This window comes from Sorex araneus, chromosome 5 (genome assembly GCF_027595985.1).
Source record: "Sorex araneus isolate mSorAra2 chromosome 5, mSorAra2.pri, whole genome shotgun sequence".
Classification (NCBI taxonomy): Eukaryota; Metazoa; Chordata; class Mammalia; order Eulipotyphla; family Soricidae; genus Sorex; species Sorex araneus.
In genome coordinates this window covers 4,837,792-4,853,098 of record NC_073306.1, presented here as the reverse complement: position 1 = coordinate 4,853,098, position 15,307 = coordinate 4,837,792, and the positions used below count along the sequence as shown (strand labels likewise).

At 59.7% G+C, this 15,307-nt stretch overlaps 1 protein-coding gene across 1 annotated transcript in view; it reads left to right on the top strand.

The window, feature by feature from the left end:
* MTOR (mechanistic target of rapamycin kinase) overlaps window positions 1–15,307 on the top strand; it is a 113,482-nt gene that overhangs the window by 8,331 nt on the left and 89,844 nt on the right. The window contains exons 6-12 of the mRNA XM_055138868.1: window positions 24–158; window positions 4,983–5,258; window positions 5,343–5,451; window positions 9,945–10,131; window positions 11,722–11,850; window positions 12,797–13,041; window positions 14,877–15,092. Of these exons, the coding sequence (XP_054994843.1) occupies window positions 24–158; window positions 4,983–5,258; window positions 5,343–5,451; window positions 9,945–10,131; window positions 11,722–11,850; window positions 12,797–13,041; window positions 14,877–15,092 (1,297 nt within the window). The remainder of the gene's footprint in view (window positions 1–23; window positions 159–4,982; window positions 5,259–5,342; window positions 5,452–9,944; window positions 10,132–11,721; window positions 11,851–12,796; window positions 13,042–14,876; window positions 15,093–15,307) is intronic.

Genomic DNA, 15,307 nt, shown 5'->3' with positions numbered 1-15,307 from the left:
GCGCCTTCCCTGTCTCTGCCCAGCACACGTTTGAAGAAGCAGAGAAGGGCTTTGACGAGACCTTGGCCAAGGAGAAGGGCATGAACCGAGACGACCGGATCCACGGGGCCCTGCTCATCCTCAACGAGCTGGTCCGCATCAGCAGCATGGAGGGCGAGGTGAGAGGCGCCGGGCCCCGCCGGGAGCACGGCCAGGCGGGAGTCCTGGCCTCGTGGAGCGGACTTGTTTTTCTTACTGTTTTATTGCATTGCCGTGAGCTACAGTCACAAAGCTTTCATGTTTGAGATGCAGCCGTGTAATGATCGAACCCCATCCCCCCACCAGTGCACTTCATCACCACCAGTGTCCCCAGTGACCCCCCTCACCCCCCGATCCGAGTCCTCGCCCGGCCTCTGTGGCAGACAGTGTCCCCATACTCTCTCTCTGCTTTCGGGCATTATGTGTTGCCCAGATTTTCTCACCGCCGTTCGGGCCTGCCTGCCAGGCAGACGCTGGGTCGTCTACTTTCCGTTGCTCATTTTGTGTGTCACGAGAGCTCGCGCAGCCGCAGGGCAGCCGTGTGGAGCGGCCGTTGTGTAGGGGAGATGGGGAGAGGGCAGATTCGTATCGGACAGTGGCAAGTTCTGTGAAGAGATGGGTTGGACGCCCTGGGGAGGGGGCTGGGGGCCAGGAAGACCCCCTTCACGTGCTGCCGTTTGAGCTGAGCGGGCAGGGAGAGACCTGGACGGTCCGAGCGACAGGGAGAAGGTGAAGAGTGGCTGGTCTGCAGGGGTGAGGGCGACAGGCTCAGTCAGGGCACGCGGGGGCGCTGCCGGCCGGGGGAGAGCAGGGCCGGGGCCGGGGGCCGGGAGGGCCAGCTGAAGGGGGTGCACTTCATGGGCTGGGAACTGAGGAGTCCGCCGGCCGCGGGCACGGCTGGACGGGAAGGTGATGGGCGGGCAGGGCTTCTGTCCTCGCCCGGTGCTGCCCCTGTGCTCTGGTTGGCGGGAGCAGCCCCGGGAGTGTGGCCTCGGGGCAGGCCCTGGGGCCCTCAGAGGGAGGCGTGTTCTCATGGCTTTGGTGCTGGTGGTGGCGCTGGCTGACGGCGGCAGCGGGCACAGTCGCCGCTGGTGGCTCGTCCTTGGGAGCAGGTGTCTCAGGGAGAGTGCTGTCTCGGGGGGGAGGTGGGGACGCCCCCGGGCCTGTGCTCTGGCTGGGCCGGGATTTGGTAGCAGCGTGTTTGTTCCCTTTACTTCCCTCCTTCGTCCGGGTGCTGGGGCTGGGGCAGGCTTTGGACCTTAACTGGCGGGGCTTGCACTACTCCTGACTCTGTGCTCGGAGTCACTCCCCACAGTGCTCAGGGCACTGTGTGATTTTGGTGATGGAACTCAGGCCGGCTACATGCAGAACAGGCCTTAGAGTCTCAGTTTTCTTCAGTCTGGCAGGGATTTTATCTGCCTCTTGGGTCTCCTGTGAGCACTTGAAGTAGAGAGTAAGGGAAACAGATTGAGAGCAGCAGCCCCCGGGACGTCCCCACCATCTCCCACTGACGGTTTCCAGAGAACTCTGGGTTTCCGCTTCTTCCCGTAAATCAGGACAGTGATGCCAGACTCAGGAACTTCAGCTGCACACCACTCAGTATGGCGCATCAAAAGTCTAAAGGAGGGGCTGGAGCGATAGCACAGTGGGGAGGGCATTTGCCTTGCATGTGGCCGACCCGGGTTTGACTCCCAGCATCCCATATGGTCCCCTGAGCATGGCCTCAGGGGGTAATTCCTGAGTGCAGAGCCAGGAGTGACCCCGGTGCATCACCGGGTGTGACCCAAAAAGCAAAAAAAAAAAAAAAAAACAAACTAAAGAACTGGAGACAGTACAGGGTTAAAGTGCTCGCCTTGGGGCTGGAGCGATTCCCAGCATCCCATAGGGTCCCCTGAGCACCGCCAGGAGTGATTCCTGAGTGCAGAGCCAGGATTAACCCCTGTGCATTGCCAGGTGTGACCCAAAAAGCAAAAAAATAAAATAAAGTGCTCGCCTTGCATGCTGCCGGCCTGAGCTCAAACCTTAGCACCGTTTCGGGTCCTCTGAGCTCCACCAGGAGTGACCCTGAGCACAGAGCCTGGAGTGTCCCCCAAAACAAATCAAAATGAAAAGCGATCCAAAGGTAAGGTAATGAAATTTCATAATCATTTTTGACCCATTAGATTTTAATTCAACACCTGCTATGAGCCAGCTACACCCTCAGAGCTAGAATAAGATTTCGTTCTGCTAGCAGGGCGAAGACCACAGGACACTAGTGAAAAAACACATATAGGGCAGCGTATGGTGACAAAGTGGGGAGGGGAGGGGTGGAGTGTGGCATAAGGATCACCTCCTCAGTTCTAGGGGACATTCGAGCAGGGTTGCAGAGACCGAGGCAGCAGAAGGCAGCGTGAGTGAGGAAGGAGACGGTGTCTGCATGTTGGGGAGAGCGGTGGGGCACGGGGGGACACGAGGGCGGGGGGGACACGTCCCCTTGGACACAGAGCCATTGCACAGTGTGGCGTATGAAGGAAGAAACTCCTTGTGGGTTTTTTGTTTATTTGTTTTTTGCTTTTTGGCGAAGCTCAGGGGTTACCTCGGGCTCTGTACTCCGGAGTCACCCCTGGCGGTGCTCAGGGGACCATATGGGAAGCCGGGGATCGAACCCGGGTTGACTGCGTGCAAGGCAAATGCCCTGCCCGCTGTGCTATCGCTCCGGCCCCTCCTTGTGGGTTTTGAGCAGCGGGGTGACAGTGACTCATGTTGAACCATCAGAGGAGCAGCCCCGAGGCCCCATTCTAGCTGGGATGACCCGTAGCAGTCTCAGAGCGGGCCTTGCAGTGGGGCGAGAGTGGGAGGGACGGGCTTGAAGGAAGGGGCTGGATTCCGATTCCTTTTCCGAGGGGACGGGCAGGGGAACACCCAGTGGTGCTGAGCTTTCTCTTGGCTCTGCACCGCGCATGATCACGCCTGGAAGGGCTCGCAGGACCACTTGTCGTGCTTGGGGTGGAATCCGGGTGGGCCGCGTGCAAGGAGAGCGCTTTAACCGCTGCTCTATGGCTCCGGCCAGCGGCTAGATTACGAGTATGGGATTTGGAAAGTGGAAGACGAGAGAGAAGAGTCGAAATTTTTGGCCCACGCAACTGGGAAGATCAAATGAGCTGGTTAGGATGGGAGGGCCTATTCGGGAAGGGATGGGTTTGGGGTATAAGGTCAGAGATTAACTTTTTCCTTTTAAAATTTTTTGGCCACATCCAGCAGTGCTCAGGGCTTATTCCTGCCTCTGTGCTCAGGGATCACTCCTGGTGGGACTCAGGGGACCGTCTGGCTAGTGGGAATCCAGCCAGGGCCGGCTGCACATGAGGCAGGTGCTGAGCTGTCCCTCGGACCGCAGGAGTTCACTTTTGCATATGCCGAGGTGGGCACCTGAGCAGAGAGCGAGTTCTTGGGCAGAGGCAAATTTCAGAGTCATCAGCATAGGGATTTTTTTTTTTTTTTTTGCTTTTTGGGTCACACCCAGCGATGCTCAGGGGTTACTCCTGGCTTTGCACTCAGGAATTACTCCTGGCGGTGCTTGGGGGACCATATGGGATGCTGGGGATCGAACCCGGGTCAGCCGCGTGCAAGGCAAACGCCCTACCTGCTGTGCTATCGCTCCGGCCCCAGCATAGGGATGTTTTGACATCGGATGAGATCCAGAAAGGGCACACGGAGTCTGAGAACCTGCAGGGGGATCAGGAAAGATAAAACGGAGCAGCTGAGGCAGGGCCGGAGGCTTGGAAAGCTCAGGGTGTCAGACACCCATGGACAGATTCAGGAATGACAGGAACAGGAAGCTGGTCAAGTGAGAGGAGGCGTGGGACTCGGTCATCGGGTCCCGTCTGAGAGTCACTGTGTGACCTTGAGAAGCTGTTCTGGTTTGGGGGCCGTTCCCGGTGATGCTCCAGCGTTGCTCACTCCTGGTGGTGCTTCAGGGACACCTGGGGAGCCGGGCACAGAGCCCCGGTGGCTGCGTGCGGGGCCAGCTTGCGCTGTAGCTCGGGCTGCAGCTCCGGCATCTTGATAAGGGTTTTTTTTTTATCTAATGCAGATACCTGTGTTGAGAGAAGTTTGAAAGTTCGGGAAAACTCCTTATTTTCTATCTTTCTCAATGTGGGCTGTAGGGGGAGGAGTTCTCAGCAGCCCTGGGCTCGGGGTGGGTGGGGCCCCGCCAGTCCGCTTGTCACATCCCTCCTAGGCAGTTGCTAGAGTTCTGGGAAAAAAGCAAAAACAAAAACAAAACACCTTGCCTATTCCTGGGGTTTATGCTGGGAGTTTTGGTGAGAGACGAGCACAGGTTGTCCTTTCCTTGGGGGGTGGGCGTGGTCCCTGCGAAGGGGCAGAGTTGCTCACAGTAGGGCTCCAGGCACAGTGTCCGCACACTGCCCCTTCACCAGCCTGCTCCCCACCACCATCGCCCTGCCCACCCGGAGGGCAAGGCATTCCCGAAGGGCGCTGGCCTGAGCTGCCCCATGGCCGGGCTCCTCTCCCTGTGCTCCTGGGGCCGTGCTCGAAGTTTCCAGGCCAGCCCGGCCAGAGGGTGCCCCGCCTGGCTGTTCAGCCTGTGCGCTCTTCTGCCTGGGGAGACGCCCGGGGATTACATGGGCGCCCCCGGGCCAGGGCCTGGTCACCCCCACGGGCACTGCTTGGGGGCCTACCACCCCCCTCCCCAAATTCCGAAAGAAATCATAGTTTTTTTGGGGGGTCACACCCGGGCTCTGCACTCGGGGACCACTCCTGGCGGTACTCGGGGGACCGTATGGGCTGCCGGGGATGGAACCCAGGTCGGCCGCGTGCCAGGCAAAGGCCCTCGCTCACTCCGGCCCAGAATCAAAATTCTTCAGACGAAGAGAGCCCCCCACCCCACCGCCCCCCCCCAGTTCGGCAGTGTTGGCGGGGGCTGGGCTGGCGGGCCAAGTGTGAGCGAGACCCCCCCCCCCCCACAGCGCCTGCGGGAGGAGATGGAGGAGATCACGCAGCAGCAGCTGGTGCACGACAAGTACTGCAGAGACCTCATGGGCTTCGGGACCAAGCCGCGGCACATCACGCCCTTCCCCAGCGTCCAGGCCGTGCCGCCCCAGCAGCCCGGTGCCTTGGGGGGCCTGCTGGGGTACGGCTCCCACCAGGGCCTCCTGGGCTTCGGGGCCTCCCCCAGCCCGGCCAAGTCCACCCTGGTGGAGAGCCGGTGTTGCCGGGACCTGATGGAGGAGAAGTTCGACCAGGTAAGTGGCCGGCGGCCCCGCACTCCCCCCACCCCCGAGCCCCTCCTCCCCGTTCACCTCTGACGCTTTCCCCTCCGTCCCCAGGTCTGCCAGTGGGTGCTGAAGTGCAGGAATAGCAAGAACGCGCTGATCCAAATGACGATCCTTAATCTGCTGCCTCGCCTGGCCGCCTTCCGACCTTCTGCCTTCACAGGTGAGGGTGGCCGGCGAAGCTGGTGTTCCCCGTCCTCCGCGTTCCCCGTCCTCGGGCAGTTAAGCAGAAGGGACTCCAGGACGTAAATCTGCTTCTCTGGAGAGTGGCCCCTGGGGGCGTCCTGTCTGTCTCTCTGCTGCGTGTCGGTTTTCCAGTTTCCTGGTTCAGGTTCCCCCGAGTGTCGGGGCGGCGGCCGCCAACGCAGGCAGAGTAGGTGGGCACAGAGATGCTCGGAAGCCACGTGGGCGCTCGTGGACGGGAGCCGGTGTGTCTTGGGAGTGGACTGAGAGGCTGGGGGCCAGCTGCCCCTCGGTGGTCATCAGGCTGCCGTGTGACTCACGGGGAGGAAGGACCAGGTGTGCAGTGGCCCTGCCAGCGCCCAGTGGGTGCCCACTACTCCGCCCGCCCCTGGCTGGGCACCGTCGGTCCTCGCCTCCTGAAGCCGGCCGGCCCAGCTCGGGTGCCAGCATCCCTGGGGCCTCCTTAGGTGGCGGAGACCCGGAAAGTGTTTTCCCTTTCTGTGCAGGGGGGTTGGCATCAGACGTGGGCGAGTCATGGCCCCCTTCGCTGTGACGCTGCAGGGCCCCCAGCTTCTGGCTGGGAACAGACCCCGGCCCCGGTCCTGCCTCTCAAGAGTCGCGGCAGCACCCAGGCGTCCGCGCGGCCTTCACAGAGCTGCTCCGAGAGACGGAGCCTCAGTTGCTCTGTTTCAGAAACACGTGAGAGTCAGGACTCCGGTGGCCTGTTCCTGCTCAGTGTCTGGTGTCACCTCCCCGCGTGCCGCGCGCAGTAACCCCACCTTTGCGCCCGTTGCCTGAGAAGCGTGCGGGAGAGAGCCAGGTGCCCGGGCAGCCGCCGGCCCGCCCTCGGCGGAGGCCGTTCCCCGGCTCACCCTCCCCTTGTGCCTCCAGAAATATTGCTGCTGAGGTGTTAAATGTTCTGCGTGTGAGAAGAGGACGTGTTAGCTAAGGGCGAGATAATTAGCCACATAAAACCCCTGAACCAGAGAGGAATTAGATCAGGAAAATTACCTCCTTTATTTTTTTTTCTTTCCATCCTTCCCATCTGGTAGCCAGCAGCTCTGCTCCGTGGTAATGACCGTACGTGCCCCTGTTCAGTGGAGCTTTAAATGCTCGGGAGTCGGACTTCTGTGGCTCAGAAGAAATCAATAAGTAGGCCAGATGTGATCAAAGTGTGGCACGCTGTGGAAACGGTTATCTCGCAGGTTCAAAGGGCCGCCCGGCAGCGGGGAGCAGGGCTCGGAGGGCCCCCGGGCTTACCCTTTTGATGTGGGTTTTTGTTGTTTTATTAAGTCATCCGCTAAAATATGCCACTGCAACTTGGCCTCGGCAGCCCTCTGTAAGGACTGGGCTTGGTGAGGGCCCCTGGGCCGGAAGTCATTGCTTCCTGCTTCCCTGAGGATTGTACTTTCGGTGAAACCCAGAATATTTGCCCGCAGCTGGGAGATAACCCCGTCGCCAGTACTGCGTGGCCCCCACCCCCGGCATGTTGCATGTGCCTTGGTGCCTCCTGAGCAGGAATGGGTCCGGCCACTCCGGAGGGCTCGGGGCTGGAGGGACAGGCTGAGCTCTGACCGCGGAACACCCCTGCTCGCGCATGGTGGGAGATAGGGACGAGGAAATGACTTTTTGGGGGGGATCACATCCGGCAATGCTCAGGGGTTACTCCTGGCTCTGCACTCAGGAATTACTCCTGGTGGTGCTCGGGGGACCCTATGGGATGCTGGGAATTGAACCCGGGTCAGCCGCGTGCAAGGCCAACGCCCTCCCTGCTGTGCTATTGCTCCAGCCCCGGAAATGACTTTCTTAATTTTGTTGTGGAGTTTGGGCCCCACGGCGGTGCTCAGAGCTTTCTCCTGGCTCTGCACGCGGGCACCACTCCGGGCAGGGCTGGGGGACCCTGTGGGGGCTGAGGAGCAAACAGGCCTGAGCACATGCCACACGGGTGCCCTGCCAGCCCTGCTGCCCGCTGGCCACTCTGTTGTTGTTGGGTGGGACCCAGACACTCGGGCTGGACGTGTCTCTGCTCTGGGGTCTCCGCTGGCAGTGCTCAGGGGTCGTCTGTGGTGTCAGGGTAGGGTGCAGACAGCAAGCCCCTCAGCTCTGTGCAGAGGCCGGCCTTGCCTTGGCCATCAGCCTTCGGGCTGTGTCACCTTGGTCTTCCGTTCTCAAGCCCTCGCTGCCATTTCATCACGAGCCTCTCGGGAGTCGTTTCTCACCTGCGTGGGCTTCTCCTTCCCTGACCCTGCATGTGGCTCGGTACCCCTCATGCCTCTAACTCTGCAGTAGATACTTTTCTTTCCTCTGCTTTTTTGGGTCACACCCGGCGATGCTCAGGGGTTACTCCTGGCTCTGCACTCAGGAATCACTCCTGGCGGTGCTGGGGGACCCTATGGGATGCCGGGGATCGAACCCGGGTCGGCCGAGTGCAAGGCCAACGCCCTCCCCGCTGTGCTGTCCTTGCCTGCCTTCTCTCCCGCCCGTCTGTGCGGTGGCACCCGGACTAGAGACTGTTTAGCTGGGAGAGAAAGAGCAGAGAACGGCAAGACTCAGGAAGTCCTGTGTTTGGAGGAGTAATAGCACTTTAGTTCAATTGCCCGAGAATTGCCTACCCATGCACATTGGCTTATGTAAATTTAATGAAAGTACACATGCGGCTTTCCAAATTACGGCCTAAATCTAGTTCTATTAAATATAGCTGTAGCAGAAATACCTTGGTAATGGGAAAGTGGTTTTCAGGCCTGAGCTGAGCGGAATGGCCTGATGATGGCAAACTGCTGGTATACTGCTTCATATTTTGAGATAGTATTAATAGTTTAGAGGATTGTTTGTTCTTAAACAAGGGTAACGTACATTTCTTAAAGAAGAACACGACTTTTTCCATTCAGAGTAGAACAGTAATAGATAGAGTTACTCGATATTATTACTTTGGAGACCCTCTTTTTGGTTTGTTTTGGTTTTAATTTTCAGGTACTTCGGATGTACTCAGTGACGACTCCCGGCCCTGTGCTCGGGGGACTGTGGGCCGGCACTCAGTGACAACTCCCGGCCCTGTGCTCAGGGGGCTGTGGGCTGGCGCTCAGTGACAACTCCCGGCCCTGTGCTCGGGGGGCTGTGGGCCGGCGCTCAGTGACAACTCCCGGCCCTGTGCTCAGGGGCTGTGGGCCGGGGCTCAGTGACGACTCCCAGCTCTGTGCTCAGGGGCTGTGGAGCTGGGGCTCAGTGATGACTCCCGGCCCTGTGCTCGGGGGGGCTGTGGGCCAGGGCTCAAGCCCAGGCCTCCTGCGTGCGAGCGTGTGCTTAGCCCCTGGAGTTGCTCCTGGACCTCAGTTTTAAAAAATTTTATTTAAAGTTTATTAATTTATTTTGGGGCCCCACTTTCTTAGAGTCCACTCCTGCCTCGTGCCCAGGATTCCGTCCTGGTGGGCGCAGGGAACCAGGGGGTGCGGGGGTTGAGCATGAGTCAGCTGCGCCCAAGGCAAGCCCCTCCCCCTCTGTTCTGTCTCTCCAGTCCTGATGTTTTGACATTTTTAGTTTAATATTTTTGTTCTTTGGGCCACACACACAGCATTCAGGGCTCGCTCCCTGGTTCTGGACTCAGGGGTCACTCCTGGCGAGACTCAGGGTGTCGGGAACTGAACCAGGGGCAGCCACCTGCTAAGCCAGCGCTCCCCCCGCTCTGTCCCCCCTCTCCCCCTGCGGGCTCTCTGCCTCCCCTCCCCTCTCATTTTTTTAAAATATGAAGGTAAACATCTTGTATTTCTTTTCTTTTTTTTTTTATTTGCTTTTTGGCTTTTTGGGTCACACCCGGCGATGCTCAGGGGTTACTCCTGGCTCTGCACTCAGGAATCACCCCTGGAGGTGCTCGGGGGACCATATGGAATGCCGGGGATTGAACTTGGGTCAGCCGCCTGCAAGGCAATCCCCCCTCCTCGCCCCCCCTCCCCCCCCCCCGTGCTATTGCTCCAGCCCCAACGTCTCCAAAAGAGGAACTCAGGGAAAGGGTGTCAAGCGTCAAACTGGTTAATTCTCCTTTCCGTTCTTTGCAGTGCCTCTCTAATAGGTGTCCTTAATTTATTCTTTGTTTGTTTGGGGCTTCGGATCACACTTGTTAGTGCCCAAGACACATTTGGGTCTATGCTCAGGGGACCATCGTGCCAGGACAATGTCTCGGTTGCAGCCACATGCCAGGGGAGCTCCTGAATCTTTGTACCGTCTCTCCAGCTCCCTTATTCTTTCTTGAGGGGGGTAGAGGGCCACACCTGTTGCTACTCTGGCTCTGCACTCAGGAATCCCTCCTGGCGGGCTGTGGGACCCCATGGGATGCCGGGTTGGCCGCGTGCGAGGCAGACGTCCTCCCCTCCCCCCACTGTACCATCATTCCAGCCCACCCTCGCTTCCCCTCAAAGGGAAGTGGCTCGCCGGAACTCAGCAGACCCCCCTGACGGGAGCCCCCCTGCCTTCCCTGCCCAGACACCCAGTACCTGCAGGAGACCATGAGCCACGTGCTCGGCTGCGTCAAGAAGGAGAAGGAGCGCACCGCGGCCTTCCAGGCGCTCGGGCTGCTCTCCGTGGCCATGAGGTCGGAGTTCAAGGTGTACCTACCCCGCGTGCTGGAGATCATCCGGGCGGCCCTGCCCCCGAAGGACTTCGCGCACAAGTAAGCACCCCGGGCAGTTGGTGGGGAGGAAGGATGCGCCCTCCCGTCTCCGAGGACCTGAGTGTGTCCCGTGGCCTCCTAGGAAAAGCGGCCCCGGCCCAGTGGAGGCCTGAGCCTTCCCAGGTGTGGTGACACCGCAGAGGTTTGGGAGCAGAGCGGGGCCTGTGCTGTGTGGCGTAGCATTCGCAGGAAGCCAGGCTTGCTCTTGGGCCCCCCTTTTTTTTTCTGCTTTTTGGGTCATACCGCGATACACAGGGGTCACTCCTGGCTCTGCACTCAGGATTACTCCTGGTGGTGCTCGGGGGACCATATGGGGTGCTGGGAATCGAACCCGGGTCAGCCACGTGCAAGGCAAATGCCCTCTCCGCTATGCTATTGCTCCAGCCCCTTTGCTCTGACTTTCAAAGCATGCGTTTCACAGGATGTAGCACAGCCGGTAGGCCTTGCACACCACTCACCCGGGTTCGATTCCTCCATCCCCCTCGGAGAGCCCGGCAAGCTATTGAGAGTATCCCGCCCGCACGGCAGAGCCTGGCAAGCTCCCTGTGGTGTATTCAGTATGCTAAAAACAGTAACAACAAGTCTCACAAGGGAGACGTTATTGGTGCCCGAGCGAGCAAATCGATGAACAACGGGATGACAGTGACAGTGACAGTGAGAACACTGCAGACCGAGGCTGAGGGCGGTGACAGTTACCACTTTCCGCATCTCTGAGTTTGGAAAGTCACCTCTTAAATCCTCCCAGTAAGAGTCAACTGGGAGAGAAACCTGTGAGCAGGCCCCAAGCACTACTCGGCAGGGCCTCCAAGCAAAGACAAGATGTGTCTCCATCTACGTATGCACATACTTAGGCAAATGTAGTTTCCTATATATAAGGACTCGGGTGTTAGCGTCTTTCTTAGTACTGTTATTATTTTATTGGTGAAACAGGAGAGTTGGAAAGGTGTGAGGGGAGGGGCAGGGAGGCGTGTGTGCAGGAGAGAACATGGGCTTCCCCGGGGTGGAGCTGGGCCAGCCGGGGCAGGGACAGGCCAGTGGAGACACCGCGTGCCGGGAGAGCCCGGCCTGGAGAGCAGCCGGTGCCCTAGTCGGGACTCGCCGGAGAGCCAGCAGCGCAGCCGTCGCGCCGGGAGGAGAAGGGTTGCTGGCCCCGTTGCCTGTTTGGTTCTGCGGTGTCGGCCCTGGGCAGCCCGTGGCAGAGGGCTGTCCCTCTCTCGGGACTCTGCTGCCATCTGCTGGGACTCGTGTTGAGTAGAGGGTCTCCCAGTGTCCCTGGGCCTGGCTCTGTCTCGCCTTCCCACCCGTGACCCTCCCCGTCTCCCTTCCTGCTCCCCCAGTGCTGGGGGGGCCCGTCTCGTGCTGCAGCTCCCCCCCACTTACATCATTTTGACCTGGGGTCCCCTTGGACCTTGCTGGGGCCACAGGGGCGTGTGGTCTCCGGTTGAGAATCGACTCACCCACGTGGGGTGTCCTTCCGGGTGGCCCGTCCCTGCTCCCCCGGGTGGCCTGTTCCCTTTGCGTGAAGGCGCGTTGGAGGTAGGATTCAGGCGGCCGTTGCTGTGTCAGGACAGTCCCCTCTGCTCTCTGCAGGCGGCAGAAGGCCATGCAGGTGGACGCCACCGTGTTCACGTGCGTCAGCATGCTGGCCCGCGCCATGGGGCCTGGCATCCAGCAGGACATCAAGGAGCTGCTGGAGCCCATGCTGGCCGTCGGCCTGAGGTGGGTCGTGCTGGGCGGCACCCCCGGGGGGTGGGAGGGCGCGGTGTGGCCTCCCAACACTGCGAGTGGGATGGGAGAGTCAGCAGGCGTCCACCCCGGGGACCCTTCAGCTATGTAGAATTTACACTTAAAAGTATTTATGGGCCAGAGTGAGCACGGCGGGGAGGGCGTTGGCCTTGCACGCGGCCAACCCAGGCTCAATCCCCGGCATCCCATACAGTCGCCCAAATACCGCCAGGAGTAACCCCTGAGCATCGCTGGGTGTGACCTAAAAAGAAGAAAAGAGCATGTGTTTATTGGGGGAAAAGAGAGGGATCAGGAGGATCACTCACGCTAAACAGCTGGTTTGGATTTTAATCTTCATCGCGGTGGCCGGCGATGTGCCTCTCAGTCAGCTCTGACTTCTCAGAGCCCGGTGTGGTGTCCTCAGCAGGGAAGCGAGAGTGTGAGGGGACCCGGGACTCGCCGCTCTCTCCCTCCTTCTCTCTCTCTCTCCCTCCCTCTCTCTCTCTCTCTCTCTCTCTCTCTCTCTCTCTCTTTCTCTCTCTCTTTCTCTCTCCCCCCATCTAGTTTTCCTTTGTTTGGGGGCCACATTGGCAATACTCAGGGTCTACTCCTGGGCATACGCCCACCCAGGAATCACTCCCGGTGGTGCTCCATGGACCATATGGGGTGTTGGGGATTGAACCCGGTTCGGCTGCACGCAAGGCAAGCGCCCTCCCACTGTGCTGTCGCTCCGGCTTCCCACATTCCTTCCCTTGACAAAGCCCCTGAACTTGAGACTATCTGGAAATCTTTGACCAGACCGAGAATGCAGACTTTTCATTTCATAGTCCCTCCTGCGTTAGGGCCCGCCGATGCGGCGTGTCCTTGCTGGACACTCGGCTGTTCCGCGAGCACAGACGTGATCGTGTGTCGCAGCCCGGTGACCCCCTTCCTCCCCCAGCCCTGCCCTCACGGCTGTGCTCTACGACCTGAGCCGGCAGATCCCGCAGCTGAAGAAGGACATCCAGGACGGGCTGCTGAAGATGCTGTCCCTCGTCCTGATGCACAAGCCCCTCCGGCACCCGGGCATGCCCAAGGGCCTCGCCCACCAGCTGGCTTCCCCCGGCCTCACGGCCCTCCCCGAGGCCAGCGACGTGGGCAGCATCACACTTGCCCTCCGAACTCTCGGCAGCTTCGAATTCGAAGGTAAGAGCTCGCTGTGATCCTTGCGGAGGAAGGGAGGGGGCGGACCCGAGAAAGGGAACAGCGGGGACCAGCGTCCCGGGCCCGCGAGGTTCCGCAGACGGGCTCGCTGGCGCTGTGGCAGCTCGTCCCCCGGGTGCCTTCCGGACGTGGAGTCCTGCTCTTCGTTTCTTTCTCCCTCACTAAGTTTCGGGGCGGAGGGCGTTCAGGAAAAGTCTCAGTCTAAGTAAACGCTGCTCAGGTGGGAAGCTGTGTGGGTTCCCTGCCCGTGGCCGAGATGGTGTCCATCAGGGCTTCCGGGTGTTCGAGCAGGCGCTGGGCTCTCCGCGGCTGGAGCCTCGGTCTTCAAGGCTGCTGTCCTGCGTGCCTCGGTGTAGATTGCTAAGCTGCAGAGCGAGCCACGGGAGTGCCCTGCAGAGATACGTCTCGGGAAAGAAAAGGATGTTTTTGAAACTTAAGTCGGTGTAGGCTGTTCTGGCCGGCCGCGGGGAGACGGCGACGTGCCTCAGATGCTGCCTGCGTGCGAGCAGCCATCTGCGGCCCCCTGATTAGCACCCGGGGTAATTTATTTCTAATGAATGGGGAGTAGCTATATTTAAACCCAGCCTCCATCAGACTCTTTTTGGTATTTAAATCTGAGATCTAAACAGACAACATAAATTTCACCAAGAATTGCTTTACTCTCTGGGAATATAAAGGGTTGACTTAGAATAAAACAAAATAATTTATTCTTTGAAGGAAATAGAGAAAGGCTTAGAGTTGGTGGATCCTTTTTCTGTCTCCCAGCTGCTTCCCCGCCTGCCTTTTTCTTTCTGGCTGATTGGAAGAACATTTGTTAGCCACCCCCCCTCCCCCTTTTTAAAATTTTTGGATCAAGCCCAGCTCAGTGCTCGGGGTTGTTCCCGGTGGTGCTTGGGGGAGGCATGAAGCCCCAGAGATGGAACCCAGGGCCCCTCACTCGGGCTCACACTCAGTCCCTGGAGTGCTCTCTCTGGCCCCCTTGTAGAGAGTTCCGGGGCCGAGGTGATAGTACAGAGGGGAAGGTACTTTCCTTGCACGCGGCCAACCCGGGTTCCCCAGCAGCCCATACGGTCCCCGTGCACCGCCGGGGGTGACTCCAGGCCCGGAGTAACCCCTGAGCACCGCTGGGTGTGGCCCAAAAGAGAAAGAGGAGTTCTGGTTGGAGTTCAAATTCCTGTTGGAAACCTTATTGAAAATGGACTAAATACAGGGAGAGGGACAGACACAGAATGACTGCACTTGTTTGTGGAATATAAAGTAGCATAATGTGAGACTGACACCCAAGGACATAGGGATAAGGGCCGGGAGGATCGTTCCCCGATGTGGAATCTGGCCCCCCGTGCTGGGGAGGGGGCAGCTGGGATGGAGAAGGGACCACTAAGGACAGCGTGCTTGGAGGGATCGCCCAGGATGGGAGATTGTGCTGGGAGTAGGCTACGGGCCAGACATGATGGCCTCTTGGTGTCTGTACTGCAAATCACAACGCCCAGAATTAGGGAGTGAGAAGGATGGTGCCTGCCACAGAGGCAGGGGTGGGGTGGGGTGGGGGTGTCGAGGGTGGGGGTGGGACCCTGGGAACAGTGGTGGTGGGAAATGTGCACTGGAGGAGGGGTGGGTGCTCGGGCACTGTGTGACTGGGACACGGTCATGCAAGTTGGTGACTGTTTCTCAGGTGATTCAATCAAACTAATTAAAAAAGAAAAAGAAAAAAGAAAATGGAGTAAATAGCTCTGAAATGGGAAATAGGAAATGCCGCCGGCAAGCTGCATGCCCTGCCCCCGGCCTCCGTGTCACCCTCACCTCTCCCCCGCGCCCAGGCCACTCTCTGACCCAGTTTGTCCGGCACTGCGCGGACCACTTCCTGAACAGCGAGCACAAGGAGATCCGCATGGAGGCCGCCCGCACCTGCTCGCGCCTGCTCACGCCCTCCGTGCACCTCATCAGCGGCCACGCGCACGTCGTCAGCCAGACGGCCGTGCAGGTGGTGGCCGACGTGCTCAGCAAGCTGCTGGTGGTCGGGATAACAGACCCCGGTACGGTGGGGGCGGGGCGGTGGGGGAGGGACCCGCCGGGCAGCGGGCAGTGGCCGCTGCAGCGAGGGCCTCTCTGCAAGCCCCTGGCTCCTCGCGCCCACGCGAGGGCTGCTCTGCCCCGGGGGTGGGCAGGTGGCCTGTCACTCTCTGCTCTCTGCCGCTGGGGTTAGAGCAGGAAACGGGCTCGGGAGCAGTGCCTGGGGCCTCGCCGGGCT